The following is a 21,799-nucleotide window of genomic DNA, read 5'->3' as shown; positions in this document are numbered from 1 at the left end:
GAATACTTGCCATAATTGTTTCAGAAAATTTAAATTTCAGTCTAACACATCCAAAGTGTCCAAATGGCTCAGAGATTCCCTTTCCACAGTTGCCATAGGGATGTTACTTAATGCCATTTTAATTAAAGACAGCAAGTGAACTTCAACTGTTTCTTCAAATCAGTGTCAGCCTGCTAATCCAGGCCAAGGTGAAAATTGGACAGAAATGTACTCTTACTACCAGCAGTATTGACTTTGTGCAATTTCTCGTCTGAGCAGATGATACACTGCAATTTTGTGTTTTAGTAACATAATATACATCACAAATGTTTGTGTGTCACTGCTAGAACATTGACAGAGCTCCTGCTGTGAGCCAGTTTGCAATTTCAGAGTCACTCTTTACTTTGGAAACGTCACTCTTAGAGATCAGCTTTTACTTCCATCTGCAGTCATTTGTTCAGCATTTGGGGAGGGTTACAGTGGTGTTACTACAGTGGATACACTCATTTTGTTTTCTGTTTTATTTATATGCCTATAATGTGAAGAAAGGAGACATTTGCAATGTAATTCATGGTTGTTGGGAAGGTGGTATATTTTGGTGCATCCGCAAAGGGCCTAGACAATTCTGTAACAGTGTTTTATGAGACTGTTTATTTAAATTGCTTTTAGTGTAACTTGCACAGTGTATAACATGTTTTCACTTGTTAGATCAACTACTAAGAGTTTCTTATAGTCAAAAAGTGGGTAAAGAATCTTTATTTTTTCCATCTCAATCACAGGATGATTTACCTTGAATTTGTTTGCAAATATAGTTTATCTCATTAGTAATTTTGGCTTTAAGTTCACACTGTTTAAAACTACTTAATACAGTAACCTGACACCTGTTGGATAAGGTACTTGCAACTTCTTAAATGTGTGCTGATACAAAAGGCAAAGTACATTTAACTAGAGTGCCATTGCTTAGTTACTGTGCTGGACTGGGGCAAAAGGATGAATTTCTGGGTGATGTAAGTTGGCATTGTTTCTTTGAGTTCACTGAAATAAAATTTATGTTGCAAGAATTAAGAATCTGTCCACCAACATTTAATTTGTTACAGTATTTACTCTATTAGGCAGATGTGCATGGCAGTGACTCTTTTTCTTTAATGTCCAATGTTGCTGGGTGCTTGGTATAACCTTTCAAAATGTCAAGAGCTGCCCATCTAACTCTATGAGGACTCTGAACATATTTAAGAGGACAAAGTAACTTTGGAACCAAGTCACTGGCATGAATTCAATCCAAAAGAGCATGACAGTCCTCACAAAAGTTCAGTCCTGATAGTCTGAGGCCCAAACTGCAAAGTGTCTCTATTTAAGGTGATAAGTTGGTACATTCCTTGACAGTTTTAGCAAAGAGGTCAAGAGCTAAATTGAATTAGCATATAAGCTTCCAGCAAAGATGTTTCTGTCTGAGTCAGGGCATTTAGCAAGAGAGCAGGTAGGAGATTTGACTGCTGTTGGTGCTGGGGGAGGTTTGTGGCTCATGAAAAATGAGAGAGACTTTCACCTGTAGCACCCACAGCTAATGAGTATTTATAATAACAAAAATGTCTGTCAGTAGACATTTTGTTATTCAGCAGTCCTTTTTTTTTTTTCTTTCCCAAATGTCTTGAATTTAAAAAAAAGTCTGAGTAAAAAGGAATTGTCAGTGATTGGCCACTGTGAAAAACTGCTTTTGAAGTCAGTTTCTCAGGTCAAAAGCCTTCATCTGTATTAAATGTTTTTGAACCTGTTCATAATGTGAATTCAAAAGGGCCTGGATCCCCTCTGAAAATATCCAAGATATCACAGTTAACATCCATCGGCTGCACGTGAAGCGCAGTATGGGGTGGAAGAAGGCCTGTGATGAGCTGGAACTGCACCAACGTTTTCTTCGTGAGGGGAGATTCTGGAAATCAAAGAATGAGGATAAAGGGGAAGAGGAGGCAGAGTCAAGTATCTCTTCCACCAGCAATGAGCAGGTGAGTGCTGCTATAATGTTAGCAATCAGCACAATTTATTGATGGGTACAAAGATAGCATATTTTTGATTAATCTACTAATAAATTAGCCTTGTGCTGTGTCCACAGGTTTTTGAGGGCAATTCTCCCTATATTTTGTAGCTCAGTAATAGCAAGAATACAGATTTTCCTCTTTCCTCAGTTTCATGGATGACCTCTCAGAAGTTTCAAAATATTTGTCTCTTACAGCACCTTGATAAGACAGATCAAGATTTCTAAAGTTAAATAGGAATGTTCAAGTTAAATGTCATGGATATCAGATAGACTGAAACACTGCCTTCTTGGAGTCCCATCAAGGGACAGCCCTGTAGCTGTTCAGGGCTGCCTTTTCACGAGCATGTTCACTTAGTACTGTATTCTCCTTTCAGATCCCTGAGTAACACCAACCATGACATTTTCAGCAGTCCAACTAAAGTTAGGTGCAAACGTTCCACTTGAGGACCATGTGACCAGCAACTGATTAAAGTAATAAACAGCAATTCTGCAGAACAAGAAAAATTACATTGCTTTTAACAAAGGCAAAGAGCACAAATGGCCAAGATACAAAACTTTGCAGTTCCATGTGGAAATTCCTTTATCACAGCTGAACCTCACTAGTCATTCATTGTTCAAGAGGGTGTTATAAATTCACTATTACTGACTTGGCAGTAAGATTTTCATAGCTTGCAGGATGCTTCTCTGTATTTTTGGCAGCCTAGCAACATCTTTCCTTATTTAAAACCACTATCCTCTCTTTAAGTCTGTATTTAAAAAAAATCAGCATGTTTTGACCCTCTTCCTTTGTCCTTTTGTCAGACAGGTCTTTCACCCAATTTGGAGATGAAAACTTAAGACTTATAAAACTATAGTTGTTTAAGGGGATGCTCCTTATCAAAGTGTGTTTAGGGTTTTTTTAGCCTGGCTTGCTTAGCTAACCCTTTCTAGCCCTTGTAATTAATGTCTTGTATGCAGTCATGCAACTGTGTGTGATGAAACAGGAAAATGGTCACACATAAGAGATAACAGTGGCATTTTCCCTTGTTTGTTTTTTTTTTTAAGTGTCAGTCATAGGGTCTGTGACATTTACATATTATTTGTTCCATCTCAGCTTTTACTTTCATCCGTCTTTTACTTGGTTAATGCTTATACCTATTTTGCTGTTTTCCTGAATACAGGAACATTTATTCTTAAGCATGAAGTTCTGTACCCCTCCAGTTATAATCAAGTCTGCATAGTCTTACCATATTTACATTCCCTTCATAATCATTGCTGTTTTCTGGCATTGGACAAGATCTGATGTCTAATTATGGGTCACCGATATCAGAATATTTCAGAAAACAAGTGTTTGAACTTGTGTGTTAAATGAAGGAAGGAATGATTAAGAGTATTTTATCAAATGCATATTGAATGTTAGAACTTGTTCATGAATTTTGTTCCTTCATGTAATCAGTCATCAGTGATAATGTGGAAAGTTTATTGTGTGCGCTTCTCATTTAAGAACAGTATTCGACTTTCTATCAGATACATTAAATAATTGTAAATAATCACAAATAAAAGGCACACTAGTTATGTTACAGTGAATGCCACTTATATGAACTGGTTTTTGGATTGCTTCAATATGCTTTTCTTAATGTTCACAGCTGAAGGTTACTCAGGAACCAAGAGCAAAGAAAGGGCGACGTAACCAGAGTATGGAACTCAAGAAAGAAGTAAGTAACCTCAATTAAGATGTTTGTAGAGATAGCAAAGTACAAAAAATACTACAAAAATTTTAATAAGCACTCCTTCAATTTCAATCACCTTCTACTGGTTTTACAGTATTAATCTTGTAAGTTCCAGCCCCATAGCTTAGTCCTCCTTGCTAACAAACATAATTGTGCTTTCCACATGCAAGCCACTTGTGTCATCATGGGAATATTCTGTATCATGAATAAATCAAATCAGCTTACAGCGTTTCTTTAATGACAAACTCAGGCAATTTAGTAAGTCTATAGACAGCAAAGAATTAGACTGTTGAGTTTATGAAATATCATGTCCTCCTTTGTCTGTGGAACTTCCTTGTTTATCCCACGTGCACACGGAAGGATCCGGTAACCGAGGGCTGCATTATTGCACATGTACACAAGGGGGCAGTTACAGAGAGAGCCATAAATCTCCTGCTTCCGAACTGCCAAGGACTTTTTTCCTGGCCTTGTTCCAGCTGCATGTTGAACGCTAAGAAAAATATGCACACGTGCCCCAGTCCTTGCAAGAGGACTCAGGATGCCATTACAGAGGAGGGTTCAGGTATTTTAGCAGCAGAGTTCTCTGGGATGGTGCTGATGGCTGAAATACAGGCATGACCATTCCTAATGCCTGGGCACCTGCCTCCCCATTGTGTCTGATCCCGCAGGAAGCACCTTCATCGCTGGAGGCAGTGACACAGTTTGTGCTGTTCCCTGCAGCAAACAGTTTAGGATGTCTTGTCATTTTTATTGTGTTTTCTGACAAGCAAATGCAGTAATTTGCTTCTTTTATTTATTGTCTTAACATTTGCCTTCTTAGCTCTGCTCATATTTGGTCAGTGATCCAGAAGTCAATCACAGTTATCTCTTAGAGAGTAATTGATTGCAAAAGGGGATACACAGTCAGCCTTTTCATTTGTGTGAGCAGTGCCCTATCACACAGGCACAAAATCCAGTTCTGAGCAAGGCTAGTGTTACAAGGACTGTGTGCTTTGTCTCTATACTGTAAAATGAGCCTTAAAACATCTAAGGTAAATAATAAAAAAATATTGTTTGTATCTTCAGACACTTCAAATATCAATAAGAGTTTTCAGGAATATAACTTTGATCTGTTCCACAGAGCAGGAGGAATTGGTGTTCCAGTGTAATAACACAGGGAGCTAAATTCAGTACAGTACATACAGTAACTATGACTTTTTTCTTGATAATTGTGTAATTATATAAAGCTTCTGTGGTCATCCAAGTCTAGTTCTATATTATTGGAAGCAAGACACAGACGCTCATTAGCCTTTCATCTTCAAAGCACCTTTGAAGTACTAATCAATCTTTGCAGCAGTTCTATGGAATCAGTGGAATATTACAGACTCCAGTGGAGCCTGTTGGGCCAGAGTAAGCCCAGAGTTTGCCAAAACAATTCAGGCACCTTGGCCATGCAGCTACAGTCTCTTCAGGCAGAATGGTAGGGGGGGAAATTATCTACAGCAAACCTTTAGTAACCTCAAGGGATCTGCAGTGACTCAACATACCCTCTGAGGTTTGTTGTACTTTTCGGGAAGTGAAGCTGGTGGGTGTAGCGTAATGATGCCATTTGTGTTCTTCCTTTTGGAGAGCCTGACAAAAGAGCCTATCCACTGTCGTATTGGTTTTCCTTAGGGATCCCACATCCCATTAGCACTAAAGGTCTTTAACAGACACCTTTCACATTAATTGCTCTGGCATTAGTCATGAGATATTTTGTCTCAGGAGGAACTGTATAGTTAACAAGTTGACTTGTTCTATTTTGATATCTGTATTAACAAGTTTGTTCTTCCTCTGTAGGAGCCAGAACCTGAAACTGAAGCAGTAAGTTCAAGCCAGGAAATTCCCACAATGCCTCAGCCCATTGAAAAAGTTTCAGTCTCAACTCAGACTAAGAAGTTAAGTGCCTCTTCTCCAAAAATGCTGCATCGGAGCACCCAGACCAGTAACGACGGAGTGTGTCAGAACATGTGCCATGACAAATACACCAAAATCTTTAATGATTTCAAGGACAGGATGAAAGCTGATCACAAAAGAGAAACTGAAAGAGTTGTGCGAGAGGCAGTGGAAAAGGTAACACTTGTCAAATACCACCTACACTGTTTTGAGGAGAGGAGAAGTGTAGATTTTTTTCACATTCTTTTCTATTTTTGTAACAAACAGCCGTAAGAAGATGAAAAAAAACTTTTCCAAAGAGACCACATAAAAATAGTCTCCATTATTGCTTTTTAGACCATTTCTATACCAACAGACCTACTTCGAACAGAAAACTCCTGCTTTTTTTTTATTCTTTTCCAGTGAAATCAGTTTGTGATCCAAAACTGAAGCTAATTGTCCATTCACGAGTATCTGTTTCCAAAGCCTTTGTCTCCACTGTCAAATGTGATTCTAAACAATGGCATTGTTTAACTGTTATTCATAAATAATTCTTTTATGGTCAATCTTCTAACCTAAAGATTGAATAGGGTCACTGAAATTTGTTTGAATTTTCTTAACTAATAATAACCTTTTTAAAATTCAGTGTCTAAGCCTGACCAGATCACCTTTGGCTGGAGAGAGCAGGACAATTTAGAAGATGATTTGTCTGACCTCTCTTAAGTACCTGTCTTAAGACAAGATGAATTTCCTTCTGGATGAAGGAGTGTGGAATGAACCTAGGGAGTTTAAGTGTTTACCCTGTAGACTTAAGACACCAAGCTTTTAGATACCTGAGCAAGGGCAAAGGAACATCATTAACAATGAATACTAAAAGGTACCTCTTACTGAACTCAGAGATGTTCTATTTTGTATTTTCCATTGTGCCCTTGCTGTAGATATACATGCAGTTGTAGATTTGGAAAAGACAAAATCTTTTGCTAAGACAAATTGATAAAATTGTAAAGTGATCATTGACAAAATATACATAGAACCTATTTAGCTAGTTTTGTAGATGCCTAGCAGAATAGAAATACAGTTACACTTTTATTTTGAACATTTCTTATTTTTTTATAACTCTTAAAAGAGCACTTTTTGTTTTCTAAGTAGAAGAAATCCCTAATTATCTATCTCTACCCACAACAGTAATAGAGGTTTAAAGAGTAGAGGTTTAAAGAAGATACTTTTATTCCAATACCTGTCCCTTGACTTGTTTTGCTGACTTTCTTATGGCAGCTGCGTACAGAGATGGAAGAAGAGAAAAGGCAAGCTGTAAATAAAGCTGTGGCCAATGCACAAGGAGAGATGGACAGAAAATGTAAGCAGGTAAAGGAGAAGTGCAAAGAAGAATTTTTAGAAGAAATTAAGAAACTAGCAGGCCAGCACAAGCAACTGATTTCCCAGACCAAGAAAAAGCAGTGGGTAAGTGTCAAAAATTTATCACAAGAGAATAAGTGGAAGTGTATAATGCATACTGCAGGCCAATTGAAGGTGTTTTCTTCCTTACTTTTAACTGCACTGCTCTATCACTGGTCTTTCAGCTGTCAGGCCCTCTCCTTCATATTATTACTTTCAAATTTTCTCCAAATTTAAACTTGACGCTCTGATTACTTTCCATCCTAATTTGGTAGTGTTAACAGCACCATCTTCTCAAGCCCAATCAGATGTTAGTATCAAAATATTTTTTCTAAATGCAGTTTTACTCCATGTAAGACATGTTTTGCTTTATATTCACACTCCTTTGATCTCAAGACCCCAGAGGGTACAATATCTGGCTGCATCAATTTGGATTCCCCTGCTAATAAGGCTGGTAGTAATATCCTTTTGGCTTTTTCCTCTCCTCACTTATTTCAGACATGACATTCTGAAATATATTTTGCTCCCTTGTTCAGTTGTTAAGCTAAATCTGTAGCATCGACTACAAAAAACCCATGTTGGTACACCCTTTAGGAAAGTGAAAATAGACATCCAACTTACCATTCTATTACATGCCACAAACTTTTCTCTGGTTTTGTTTGGATTGTGTCTCGTGTTTTCTTTTCAAGCCAGAAGTGTGTTCTCCCTATAACACTGTGCTGCCAGCCAGGAGCAGGGTGCAGGTGGAAGTCACTATGCTGAGGAGCTGGGAGCCTGGCACACACACAGACTTTGCTATTTCTTTTCTAATTTTCAGAGAACAAGGGAATGAAATCCATCATTCAGAAAGTTGCACTGCACTGTGACAGCTGTCTATAACACACAGAGGGGTGGGCACAAGATTGGAGTGCTGCCTTAGCCAGGTGGGGCTGGGAAGGAGCAGGAGCCTCCACGAGGTGGCAGATTGAGCCGAGGGACAGCCTGGTTTGCCTTCTGCTGTAAAAGGGCCGTTTGCTGCTTCTCAGCCTCATTAGTTCCTGTGCTTACACATGAAACCATGGTCCCTGCGGGGAAAACTCTGCTCTGGAGAAGAGTAGAATAAATACTCAGGCGAGACAGTGGGTCACTGACTATCACAGTTACAAGTTTTGTTTTTGGAAAGAGAACAATTACTTCAAATGCCAGAGCTCCTGTAGAGTCTTTATTTCTGTTCCTCATATAGATTTTACTGTGGGCGTTATGATGGTGCAGTGCTTGGGTCTCTGTCAATGAGAAATTTCCTCCCTGTCTACATGTCTCTGTGGACCAGAAAAGTTATTTATGTCTCCATCTTGAACAAGTTATTGTGTTCAGTGGGTCACAAGCTGCTGTGTCTGCATGTGTGTGCTCGCCTGTGGCTCTGGAGAGGGAAATTGAATTGCCTTTGCCCACTATAGAATACATCAAATTAGCTCTCTTCTGTCAGAAGTCAAGAGCCCACATGTGAACTGTTGCCACTATGCAGTGACTTGGGCACGGTAACTTGTTTGTGAGTCTGGACTCTTAGCTCTCACTGCTTTTTGGTGCTTTTGAAGGCAGAATTTACAAAAGAGATTGATTAGACTTACTTTCATCTGCTCCAACGTCCTTTACCATATCCTTCAGCCTCATCAGAGAGTGCCCTGGTACCACATCACTGCATTTTATTATCATGTGCATAAAGCTTCTTACCAAGCAAGACAATCAAAAATATAAATAGCGTTTGACAGCCTTGCCCATTTCTGTGGCCTTGAACTATCTGTCAATCACCACCTTAAATGAAGGCATCATACAGGCAGCTGGTTTACATGCGACAGGAGAGGGAGGGTAAGGATAAAGACCTTTCCATTCAAGCTGATGGATCTGCCTGCCAACACACAGCCTTAGGCAGCTGGAGTTGGTCCAATTACACAACTCCCCAGTGACTTTTCCTTCAGTGGTACTAATGACAGTCCCTGGTGTGTAGTACTGCACTTGTATGCTGCTATTATAATGATACCTCCTTACCAAAATCTCATGTAATTAACACACATACTAAATGAGTTTTGGTGGCTTTCCTTTTTAATTAGAAGCAGAGACCTCTGGTTCTGTGTAATGCAGATGTCTAGGCTTGGGAATACAGCTGCTATTATTCACATTATATTTGTCTTTTTCTCATGTCTAAAAAAAATCCAGATGGGCTGAAGGGATCAATTTGCTGGTGGTACACAGGGACATCAGAAGATGTGTTCACAGCCCTCAGGAGACTAATGAATAGTTAAAGAACAACACTTCCTGTTGCTCTAACTGGTCACAATCCCCTTGGCTTAGCCCAGTTTAGTTTTTATACCTCCAGAAAATCTGGGTCTAATATACAGATACCTCAAGTAAATAGCAAACAAAAGGAAGAAATTTAAAGGGAGGGATAAAAATCATGAGATTATGCAGCTTGATGGGCTCCAGAATACAGGCTGGAGTGCTGGTCTTGACAATGTTTCTGTTTTAGTTTCTCCCAGTTCTTTTATTTGTGTATAATCCTCATTTAAATTGGTGCATAAGTCATTTCTATGGATAGCTTTTAACTTTGTTTCTTTCAAATTTATTTACACACACATTTATTCTAAATCGCAACAGGTGGTTTTTAAGTGAATGAGCATTGTCTGTGATGTGTACTGTCTGAAACAAAACCCCAAGTGATTGATAATATTTAGAAAGAGGAAAATACAAAGAAAAGAGGAGGCCTGAGGCCAGCTGGCATTTTGCCTCCTGTGCCACATGTGCTGGTACCAGCACAGATGACACTATTTTCCTTTTTGTAAGTGGAGATTTACATCCCACGCTTATGGCCAGCATATGTAAAGGGAAGTGCAGGACCCACAGATCAGTTGTCCTCTCCTGTCTTAGCTTTTTTTTGATCTATCCAAACAAACAGATGTGAAGCTGGTCTCTGGGCTGAGACCCATGCTGTACATAATGGAGAGACACAGCTGTTCCCTGCACCTTTCCAGCAGATGATCCTAATGGCTCCCAGAGGCTTGTGGGCAGCCAGCAACATGAAAAACCAGGAAAACAGCTCTCAAGAGGACACTTGTTTGCAGACATTTCTACAAATAAACTTCCCAGGAGCTAAATTATAAAAGGAAAATGGAGTGGTTCCCTTCTCATGCAGCTATGGCAGTCCCTTTATTGCTGATGTAAATAAATGGCTATCAGTTTAGCCAATGTAAATGTTGGCTTTCTTGGTTCTGTCTTTCAGTAGAGTGGGTTGTTGTAGTTTTTTGTTTTGCTTTAAGGCAGTTTGGTTTGTTTGCTTTGTAATTCTCTGTTTTATTAACAGCGCTGTAGCTAGGCAGGACATAAAAAGTAAATTGTGTGTTATTCTGTGGTTTGATAAAAGCCTGCATAGACTGTGTGACATCCCTCCCTCTGTTCCCTGTCATACAATAAGCATTTCAGACTGGATTCCTAAGGATACTCTGATTTTAAACAGACCAGAGTCAGAAAGACAAATCTGAGGTCATTAGAACCTGGCTCTCAGGGACACAGAGTATGAATGGTACCTTTAGCAGCAATGCCACTCTCCTTTATAGAATTTTGTCATAATGACACAATGCTTTTGCAGCACTCTCCTAAGGGGTATAAAACCACTGGAACACAGGGCACATTGCCTCTGGGGTACTGTACCTCCTTGATGACCACCCATAGTGTTGACCAGCATGTTGTGTTCCCTTTTTTAGTTCCTCGGAGATCACAGGGTTGTTTTCCAAGTCGCTCTTCCAGCTTTCCCAGAATACTGGGGGTGTTCTGTGTGTTCTGAGGTAGAAATCCTCCTTGCTGCAGCACTGCCCAGACCCAAGTAATTCTGCATAAAACATGGGCTGTGCAATATCTTTCTTTCAGGAGTATTGTGCCATCCTGGCAGGCATGACAAGGGGCAAAAGCCCACGTAGCCATCCTGTGTCTAACAGGCCTTCCCTGGTTTCTGGAAGACTTGGAGGAAAAGGCACTTTCTTGATCTCCTCAGTAGCACTGATGTAGCACGAGGTTTCCTTCTCAGGAGATTGCAATGCTGTCTGGCAGTCAGCAAACCTCAGTGACAGTGACTTCCTTGCAGACCTACCCTAGATGGGCTATAACAAACCACTCAGTAACAAATTATTCTTGTCTCCTGGGACGTTATTGTTGTGACTTTTGAGATTTTCCTAGCTGAAAAGGATCTTCCCCAGCAACCTCTGGACAGGTCAGGCTTGTAAAGAAACCTCGGAAACACCGATTTTCAAGCTTGCACAGAACTGTTCATGCCAGAAGTGCCTGTTGATTTATTGTAGCTTTTAAGACATAGATCAGGGTTCTATTACACAAATGTAGGGTAAAAGATGGTTCCTGCACTGTGTGGCTGAAAAATGTCAGTCCATCAACCTGGGAGATGAGTTTTCTTAAATGAGAGATGGTTTTTTGAAAAGCAATAATCCAGACTCTGGTAAACATGACAGCGTTGTGCAGATTTGCTAAAGATCGCTGCTTCACTCAGCACATGTGAAAAATGCCCTCCTGCCTCTGGATGCCCCAAGCATAAATAAAAGAGAGGCCCTGCTCTGCATGTACTGGTGCATCCATGGATGAGTGAGAATGGTGGTGAGGAGGGATCCTGCCAGGGTGGTAATCCTGTCTCATTTGTTCTCTCCAGTGCTACAACTGTGAAGAGGAGGCCATGTACCACTGCTGCTGGAACACTTCCTACTGCTCCATCAAGTGTCAGCAGGAGCACTGGCATGCTGAACACAAACGTACCTGCCGCAGAAAAAGATGAAAGAGTTATTCCTCCCCCAGAACACCACCCCGATGATTGCTATTCTCAGACACAGCGGTTTTTGTTTCCAAGAAGCCAAAATTGTTTAGAATTTGCTTCCCATTTTGCACCAGCCTTTAAACACTTTTCGTAAAAGAAATTTTGCACAAGTAATTTCAGTCTTCTGTTCAATGCTCCTCCAAAATTTTGTCGGCGAAATAAATTTAACATCTGTGGGAGCAGGTTACTTTAAATAATTTTAAACTAGAGGATTTGTTGCATTTTCAGCAAATTTTAAAACATTTTTAGGTTTTACAGAGATTTTAATCTTTAAAAACAGCAGATCTATAAACAGAAAAATGATGCAAGTTTAACAAAAGGAACGTGTAAAAACTAGATCTGAATGTAAGAAGTACAGAACTGTTTCAGAAAAACGAAGCATACTACCTTGATGTAACATTTATTTCTTAACCTTGTTGAGCTGGTTTTGTTCAGCTTAATTTTACTGTTTAAAGGCATTATCTATTGGTTATACCAGTGGGTACATGATTGAATTTAGGGAACAGGGTTGACACAGCAGGTGCTAGTCCTGCGTATTTTTTCTTAAATATTTCCCAACTGTGTTTTATTTTCATTATTTCTTTTCAATATATAACTTTTATAACAAAATATTAGCTTTGATCTTGTAGTTTAAAATCACAGGGAACTGGGGTAATCTTTTACTGAGCTGGATCTTAGAGAAAAATGAATATTTAAATTTTGAAGTTTGCACATTTCATCTTTGTCCTAACATGAGTGCTTGTAACAAGAATAAGAAAAGCCAAAAAAAACAACAAAAAAACCCAACTACCTTTATTCATACTCGGAATTATGAGGCATAGAAATTACTTTATTGCGCCCCCTTCAGCCTCCCCAATCCAATGTCATTTGACCACCTTTGATCTGGTGTCACCTGGTCCATCGTAACTTGATAATAAAAGGAGAAAAAGCACTTAAGTTTCACAGAAGCCGTTATGTTTGTAGTAATGGGTCATTGCCTAATAATGAGCTCCATCACTGTACTCAGAATGAAGAATAATGCATGTTAATTTTCTTGTATTAAAGATGCCGTGATTTGTAAAAAGTCTGTATTTTGCGGAATGTCTGGATTAAGAAGCATTACCAATAGGAATGGATCGATAGTTGAAAAATTATTTTCTTTTTGTTTGTTTTATATATAGATATATGAATTGCATCCATGTTCAGAGACAATTTTTTAAATAGATGTAAAGCTTACTTAAATAGCTTTTCTTTTAAAGTGTCTCCACATTTTAGTTTCTTTCAAAGATTGGTCTTAGACTGAGTCATATGCCCATTAATCATCCAGCTATTTTTTGAGAAGTTAGAGGAATAATTTGTAAATATTTATTTAGATCTTTGATATTTATTGAAAGCAATTACATGATGGAACGATGGAAGCTGAAGAATCAGGAGGAAAGCCTTTTAAAAAGTTTTCTCTAGGATTTGTCAGGGTCATTTTAAAGACGAAAATATTACTAAGACTTCTGTGAACTACCACTGAAATCCTGACCTTTTTTACTTACAGTGGTGATATCAGTTAATTGACTAGATACCGCCAAATAATGCCCAATATGTTGCAGAAATTAAGTGGTAAGTTGATTGGAAAAAATAGTAAGTAGATGGTAACTTGTATTACCACAGCTACATTATTGCCTGATAAATGTGTAATTAACTTTTGTCGCCTCTGTGTTGTGACTGTAAAACACTTCACAACTAAAAATCAATCTTGTTCAATTACTTTACAAGTTCCAAAACTTCGATCCACCCCTATGAAAGCAAGTTATTGTGGAAATATTTTTGGTGTAAAATCATTCCAGAATATGTAATATTTAACTGATAGCTGCATGAAAGTAAGATTCGTGTTACTTTGGCTTTTTTGTCTCTGTTGACACGGTTGCACATTTCCAAGTTACTACAGCGTGAAAACTGTGTGTTTTAAAGAAAAAAAACAAAACAAAAAAAAAAAGATTGTGGCCTGGTTTTGTATAAGTTTTAGGTAAAATTACAATTGATTGTTTTAGGAATCATGATTTAAAAATAATTTTTCTGCAAATCATAAAGCTATATTAAAGTGTTGAGCTTAGCCACTATGCACATTGTAATTATTCATTGTGGCTGTCCAGTTTATGATGCATTCTGGCATTTTGTAAGCTGCTCTGACTAGCAATATATAGAGTCATTTAATGTGTTAACATTGGTTAATAAATGTATTTAAAAAAACCCTCACTGAAAGTGTCTGTGTTGATTTTGGCCAGTTGTCATCATGCCCCTGGGTGGGCATGGGTGAGGCTACTATTTTTATTTCTCCCCACCTAGAGAAGCCTGGGCTGTAGACAGGGGAGCTGTGTCTGAACTCCCAAGAACCTTGCTCCTGACTCGAAGGGAGCTGGCAGGGCTATGGGAGGGTTTCCGCATTTAACGTGGCTCTCGGCAGCCTCTGAGGGTTACATCCATCATGTTCTGCTTTTAATGCCAGATCCTGTGCTGCCAGAAGCCAGGCTGGGGCTCGCAGCTCCCCTTCTCTCTGCGCTTCCTCTCACCAGTGGCCCCACTCTGCCTCCTCCCTCACCCAGTCACCAACCCTGAGCATGTGCCTGTTATGTATTTTATTAATAAAGTAATTTCCTCTGGGGGGACTGAGAGGACTGTACGAATCCACCTTCATCTGAATGGCAGCAAAGTTTCTCTTGCCAAGGCAGGCCAGAGCAGCACAGTCTCTCTCCTATTTGCCAAGTCAGGACTTGGTGCCAGTGAGGTGCCCAAGGGAGCTGAGGGCCCATCCTGGTGCTGCTGCCTATAAAGCACATCCCACAGCCACCCCAAGAGAAAGAGCCATCTGGGAACGAGTCACAGGCAGGGTGGGTCATCCTGGAGCCTTCAGGGCTGCAGGAGGGACACTGCGGGAGTTATTTTCACTGCAGTAATTTAAGAATTTCCCTATGGGAATAAAGACTTGGAAAGACCTATAAGTCCCAAGGATCCCTCAAAGTCTCTTTTATGATTTTACTATCCAAACTTTTCTGTTCTTACATGAGCCAGATTTTATTAATTCATCTTTATGAAACTCGATTAAATGCCAACAGCCAGCACAGGGAATCACATAAGACAGCAATGCAGCATCAGGAATAAGCAGTATCCCCCTTCCAGCTCCCTTCCCAGACCATCTCCCCTTTTTGATGACTGTGGTCATGCTTCAAGCACAGCACTGTTCATCAGCACCCCAGTTACAAAAATCCTCAGTGGAAATGCTCCCCCACATCCCTTCCCACATGCATTTGCCAGTTCACTGGTGACACCATTGGGGCCAGCATCGGGATTAAATAGGTTAAATGCTTTGGACATGCTAAGTTTCCCACCTTCATTGCGTAACATGGATCATCTGTGACCTGCCATACTCCATCACGTCCTACACTGGGTTCTGTCAGTGCCAACTGGCAAAGCGTAGGAGGAGAAATGTCCTTGCACTGCCCCAAATCTGCAAATTTCCTTCCACCAGAAAGGGTGAGTGAGGGTTTCTCTGAGTTCCTGCAGCTTCACCTCTGCAGACAGTGCTCCTAGAGCATCAGTCTTAAAGACTTAAACTTTTTATTGTTGGCTTTTCCTATTATTATTATTTTATTTTTATTATTATTATTTTAACTCTGGCTATTATTTTAGTTTAATAAGGAGGAGCCGTGGTTTCTGCCTCCTGCTTCCTTTAGGTGGAGTGAGCTGCCCAGCTCACGGCTTGTTTGCCTTTCCAAATCTTAAATGGCCAAGTATGTGAAGTATGTTTGGGATTTGTTACTGGTAGTTAGTTACCCAGCCAATTTTAGCCTCCCTGAGCGAGACTACATACGGGATCTGTGCATATGGCTTCCCAAATGCTGTCATAAATCAAATTGTGGGGATGTATCAAAACTAGAAAAGCCCTTCTTGCATTGTTTCATGTTAAGGAAATGCAATTGCAAGTAGAAAGGTCTACCTATTTGTGAGAATAGCAGAGTATTTTTGGGTTTAAGTGGGCAATGTTTACAGGTAATGTAAAAGGAAAAAAAACCTAACTATCTTGGACTTGCCAAACCCCATATTTTATCTTCTTAAAACCTATTTTCATATGTCAAAAGGCTCAAAAGTATGATAGACTCCAAGTGACGCTCTCTAAAAAAGAAATGTTGACTGCTAAAGGTTCAAAACTGTAAAATCAGAAAAAGAAATAGAAACAAGAAAAAATTGACCCTAAATTGTCCCTTCTGCTCCCCATGGCCATGCCTGCCCTGGGACCTCTCCAGCCCCACGACCCTGTATCCCCTAGTGAAGTACAGAAAAATGCCTTTAGGAATGGCAAACAGCAATGGAGAAGCTGAAATTAAGTACATCATCTGCTTTGTAGATAATTTGTACGTTGAAGGGGACTGATAATTGAAGATAATACAGAAGAAATGCCAAGGCAGAGCGATGTGTTTGTTTACAAGGCCACCGGCCAGTTACTGTTAACTCCCTGGAGTGAAAGCTAAGCTGGCGTGAAGCTTCAATGGAAATAGGATTTACCCTGGAGAAGTACCTAAAAATAAACTGAGTTCTGCATCAGAAGACACTGTGAATCTGGTTACATGAAATGCTTTACTAGTGTTTGGAAAAGGACTTCTGCAGCAGAAAACAGTGTTTACTAATAAAGCCAGAGCACTTTCATTTTTAACTACTTGTTAACGGGAAAGGTGTCGTTTGCAGCCATCCACTGCAGGTGGCTCAGGGATGTTGCCACGTGACAGCTCTGCCTCTCCTCTAGTCATGCTCCCATGGGAAGAGCATGTGGGAGCCAGCTCTGTGCTGGGCCGGTGCTGAGCCACAATCCCACCATGCTCAACCACAGCAATGTGCTTTTGTCCCTTGCAGCAGAGCCTTCAAGGTGAAAAATGGCCTCGCTAAAATCAAAAAGGGAATCGGTGCCTTGCACACAGCAGCTCTTGAAGCCCCTGTCACCAGGAAAGAGGCATGGCACAGGCCACCCCTCTGTGCCTCTGCCGACTGGGACACCGCTCATTGTCCTCACTGGGAGATGTAAGAGCCGTGTGGGTCAGCTGAGCTCTGGGGAGGGAGTGGAACAAACCTCAGGGCATGGGCAGGAATGTCCTCTGCTGCCTGCCCTGCAGGTCGGCCCTGCCAGCAACACTGGCTCCTTCCCACAGGAAAAGCACAGCCAGAAACTCTGTCATGCATGGCTTATGTGCTGGAGAGAGAATTTCTTTGGCTGACACAACACTTGACTGAGTGACAGAGCCTTTCCCTGTCTTTTCACAAGTCTGTAAAGACCACAAGTGCTGGAAAGCCTTTTAGTTTCCCCCCAAAGAAAGGCAAGATGTGCAAGTCAGTCATGCAATTGCTTGTTCTGTTTTCCCACTGACTCTGGAGCCAGCAGCATTTTAACCCTGGGCTCCCCAATGCCAGTGGCTGCCGTGGCAGTGAGCCAAGCTGCTCCATGCTGGCCAAGCTGTTGGGAGTCAGTGCTGGATGCTGAGCCAGAGCCCAGGACTGCTCAGGTCTTCCCACCAGCAGCATTTCTGCTGCCTCTCTGTGCCCTATCTGGATGGGTGCAATGCTGCACTTGCAAGAAAGGCCCCCATACCTTGGAGTTGCTTTCCCTCCAGTCAGTGGGGTGGCAATGGGTTTTCAAGTCTGGGAAGGGGGACAGGAGGCAGTTCACACAGCTGCTCCCTGCTCAGTGACTGGATCTGTCACGAAGTGCCACACCAATGCTGAGAAAGCCCTGAGCCACCTCAGGCTTGTCCTGGTGTAGGAGCCTCCCTTTGAAAGCTACAGACAATAATAAATATCAATTATCACAGGAGGGGCCTCTGCAGGGATAGGGCAGCTGGGAGCTCAAACATAAGACCCAGAGGCCTCCTGAGCTCCTCTGTAGCCTGACACAGCCCAGCCTGCTGTTCTTCTGCCCCTGGTATGACACCCATGCCCAGAGCCTTTCTTTTTAGCCCAAGGCTCCTGGAAATACACTCTCTGTATTGAATCAGCTGAAGAGACAGAACCTATTTACAGGCTTGTTCAGAATTTTCTGATTCTTCACCTAATCCTGATCTTGCTCAGGACCTCCCTGGGTCCATCTCTCCCAGCTACTGCCATCATCATGTGGTGCAGCAAAGGGATGTCTGGAGTCCCCTGTCCCATAATAACCCTTGTTTAAAAAAAAAAAAAGACCAAGCGTTGATTTAAAAATTCGTTCCCTGGGGTCTCAGCTTGTGTGGGATGTGTAGCTCAGCTGTAGAGTTAGAGAACCCATCAGGACATTCCTGAGCCTCTTCTGCATGGGCCCACTCTGTAATCCCTATTAACATGATGTCTCTAGGGCTGACTGGATAAAAAAGTGCAAACTGGATTGTAAGGAGTAACTGTGGCATTTGGGGTAGGGGAGGGACTTTTTTTTGCTGCGATTTTCTTTTATCTTCTACTTTTTTTTTTCTTAGCACCATTTTAATCCACAGTTCAGCTGCTTGATCCTGTGTTCAGAGCAGGAATGCTTCTGTGCAAAGGCACTCAGAAAGGATGGGGGAAGTTCTCTGAAGGCTTTTTGTGGAGCAAACACTGCCCCAAAGGTAATTTTGGCCAAATTTCCTACTATTTATGGAACTGAAGTTCATCACACAATTGCATCACTCCAATCTCAAAGATCATGTGAGACTCCATTGGTGGCACAAAGTGGGGCTCGTTGCCTCACTCATCCCCCACGGGGCACTCTGGGATTGGGTGCTTCTCCAGTCTCATTTCCCCTGTGAACTGGGCAGGACTGATTGTGCTGAACTTCAGAAGGCACCGCGAGATGCCTGTGTAATTCCTAATGGAAACCATACAGGCACACTGAGGAAGCCATGCAACTCCTGCTGCTCTTTAAGGACCATAATGAAAATGCTCTCCCTTTGATGCTCTATCCCTTTGACATAGAGTCAATCCATATCCAAAATCAAAGTCAAATGTGGACTCGGGGTTTTGTTTTAAGGGTATGACTTGAAGTGCAGGTCTACACTGAGCAAGTGTTCTCAACATGTCCTCTAATTATTATTTTTCCTGTGGCTCAGCATTTCCAAATCAAAACTGGTTATGCCATGTCCCAGACTGACAGGTTGCATCCTGACTCTGTCTCTTTTCTGCAGATGCCCTGGCTTTATTGTGCTGGAGAAATAAGTGGTGCTGGTAGTTGTAAGTAAAGTGCAATGGCAGTGCACATGCTTGCATGCAGGCACAGCAAAATGCAGTGGCACCATTTGGGCAGCGAGGCTACTGCCTTGTTAGGTGATCCACTGGAAATAGGAGCCTTTCAATGAAAGTTTTCATTTAAGAAAATCTGGGTTTTGTTAGAAGATTTTCACAATTGAGTGATCTCTAATAGTCATTTTATTATGGCTTTAAACAGCAGTTAAAAGACTCTCATTTTGTTAAAAAGCTGAGCTACAAGATGAAAAACTAATTCCATCCTTTGAAGGAAAATAATTATACCTGAGACCACAATTCATTTGCTTTTTTCTTTCTCTTTCCTAACCAAAGAACTGTAAGAGGAGGGAAGGGAAGAACTTAAACACTCCCCATTCACTTTTTGCTGGCCCTACACCCTGGACTGGCAGGGTGGGCTGTGGGTTTCCACAAGGGATGTCCAATGCCTGCTTCTGCAGCACACAGGCATTTTCGGGCTGTGCATCCCCATCCCTGACCTGTGCAGCAGCGAACCCAAGCTGAGCTGCTGCAGCTGCAGCAGAGCCACACAGGGATGTGCAGGACAGTGACCCTGCAAATGCACTCGGGTGTGTATCCTCACCCCAGACCGCAGCTACATGCCATGGGGAGAGAGGAGGGCACACAAAACAAATCCTCCTGTGGGTTTCAGGAAAGTACCCAAATGTTTTGGAGAGGCATCCTAGAAATGCTCATGAGCACGTGTGTCTGCAAGGGAAAGTTTAATTCCTTTGTACCTCCTCAGCCACTCATATCCTCTGGGCAGTTGTTGGCTCAAATTCTTGTCTTCCTCTGCTCTGAGGTGCCTGTGCCACCCTCCCCTTCTGACCTGGCCTCATGGAAACATTTATTTTTTTTTCCTGCAGCTGCTTTTCTTACCCTTGTCTTCTCCCAGGACTTCCCTGCTTCAGTCCTGCCTTTTCCCTGATACAGACCTGGTTGTTCTTTTAGTTTTCTGAACCATTCGGGTTGGGATAAACTCTGTTGTTGTCATGCACATCTGTCCTCCTACCTCCATACATTTCCTCTCTTGGGTCTTATCCTAAAGCCCTTGGCTGAATTCATCAAGGGTAGTTCATCCAAGCCTCCAGAATAATTCCGGGGCCAAGAGTAACAAGGCTGTGTGTCTCAGCATCTGCAGCTTCCAGATTTGAAATGCACTCACCTAGGTGAGAAAATTAAAATGTAGGCCCCTAAAATCGGGTGCCTGATGCCACAGGGTTAGATAGTCTCAACTGCTTGTCCCTTATCTCCACATGCAAAGTCTTCTCTTTCCTGGTCTTCCTGCCCTTCTATACCAACTGTTCTTCCTAAACCTGCCCTTTCTCCACTGGTGTCTTCAGCCTGGTGGCTCAGTACAGCTCTTCTCTAGGTGACTCTCCTGGCATCTCTGAACCTCTTCCACATGCTGCCAGTCACACTTGGAAGCCATTCCCTGTTGTAGAGCTGCCACCACCTTCTTTCCCCTCCATGTGACAGAGGATCGATCTACCACAGCACAAAATTAAAACAAGATCAGCTTTGTGCCTCTAGAATCTGCCCATTAACTGGCCATCACTGTAGAATATTTTGTAATAATTTTTAAAAATTAATATTTAGATGTGTTGTGGGATCCCTGGGGAAAAAAACTTTGTTTTGGGGTTTTTTTTCCCCCTTATAGATCACAGAGAATACAATAGTGTCTTGGCTTTGGGGAAATCTTGTTTATGCAGATCAGAAAGAAGAGCACTCCTGGTACTGACTTTGACTGGCATGACGCAGCATGACCTGCTTAGTGAACTTGAGGTTGATTTGAAATGCCTAGTCAGGATATGTGCCAGAACTTGCAGAGATGGGCTGCTGCTGGTCTGCTGCATAAGAAAGTAGAGCTGCTGTTTCAAAGATGCTGATCTCAGTGAGGTGCAGCACAAATAAGGCAACGCTTGAGAGGATTTTTGGACCAGTTTTAAGGTGATACCCCTCAAAAGAGAACAGAAAAAATATGAAAAGGAGAACCCTAAGTCATGGTAAGTTGAGTGAGAGCTTTTGGAAAGGTGGGCTGCCAAATGAAGCAATCCCGATATCAAAAAATAACTCAGGTTGAACTTTCATATTTTATCCCCAACCAAAATGATTAATTTTTACTTTCAGAATGCAGAATACAGTTACTTTTTTTCTCTTCAAATCTCAGTTTTAAAGGAAAAAGTTCCTCTAATAAAACAAAGCAGCAAAAAATTCAAAATCAGGACTGGCTCTTACCCTGGGGATAGTGGGGTCTCCCCCTTTGGGATGATTTTTGCAGGCTTTACCTGTCCCCACACTGCCCACCCAGTTGTGGCCCATGCTAGAGCCCAGCCCAGACCCACAAACCACCTGCATGCCCACACAGGAGCCACAGCTGGGATTTGCATCTCCAAGGCTACAGAGAGTGTTCTGTGGCTGAGTGGGCTGACTGAGAGATGTGTTGGAGGAAGTTCAAAGCTCCCCCAAACTCAGCTCTCCTCTGTCTTTGCTCATAAGGTGACTGGTGAGAATTTGTTGTTGATCCCTGTGCATGACCCTCCCTCCCTGCCTTGACAATAATGGTGAATAAAGCAAATTTTTGTGTTGAAAAACAGAAAAGAAAAGCTGTATGGTCTTTTATCAAGCTTTTTTTTTTTCCAGTTCTTACCTTATAATGAATAAATTATACTGTTCTTATTGTGCATGATTCTTCTAACCTTTCAATTTTTTTTTTTGAGATTCCCC

The 21,799-nt window shown here is 41.4% G+C and overlaps 1 protein-coding gene across 4 annotated transcripts in view; it reads left to right on the top strand.

The window, feature by feature from the left end:
• Window positions 1-14,074, top strand: part of ZMYND11 (zinc finger MYND-type containing 11) — a 106,071-nt gene extending 91,997 nt beyond the window's left edge. For all 4 annotated transcript variants that reach the window (XM_027686787.1, XM_027686790.1, XM_027686789.1 and 1 more), the window contains 5 exons: window positions 1,772-1,979; window positions 3,637-3,705; window positions 5,539-5,811; window positions 6,889-7,074; window positions 11,693-14,074. In XM_027686787.1, the coding sequence (XP_027542588.1) occupies window positions 1,772-1,979; window positions 3,637-3,705; window positions 5,539-5,811; window positions 6,889-7,074; window positions 11,693-11,815 (859 nt within the window). In that variant the 3' untranslated portion in view covers window positions 11,816-14,074. The remainder of the gene's footprint in view (window positions 1-1,771; window positions 1,980-3,636; window positions 3,706-5,538; window positions 5,812-6,888; window positions 7,075-11,692) is intronic.
• The last annotated feature ends 7,725 nt before the right edge of the window (window positions 14,075-21,799 follow it).

The sequence above is a fragment of the Neopelma chrysocephalum genome, unplaced genomic scaffold (genome assembly GCF_003984885.1).
Source record: "Neopelma chrysocephalum unplaced genomic scaffold, ASM398488v2 Primary Assembly neopelma1_72, whole genome shotgun sequence".
NCBI lineage: Eukaryota > Metazoa > Chordata > Aves > Passeriformes > Pipridae > Neopelma > Neopelma chrysocephalum.
Note: the sequence above shows the minus strand (reverse complement) of the source record. Positions and strands in the feature narration are given on the sequence as shown.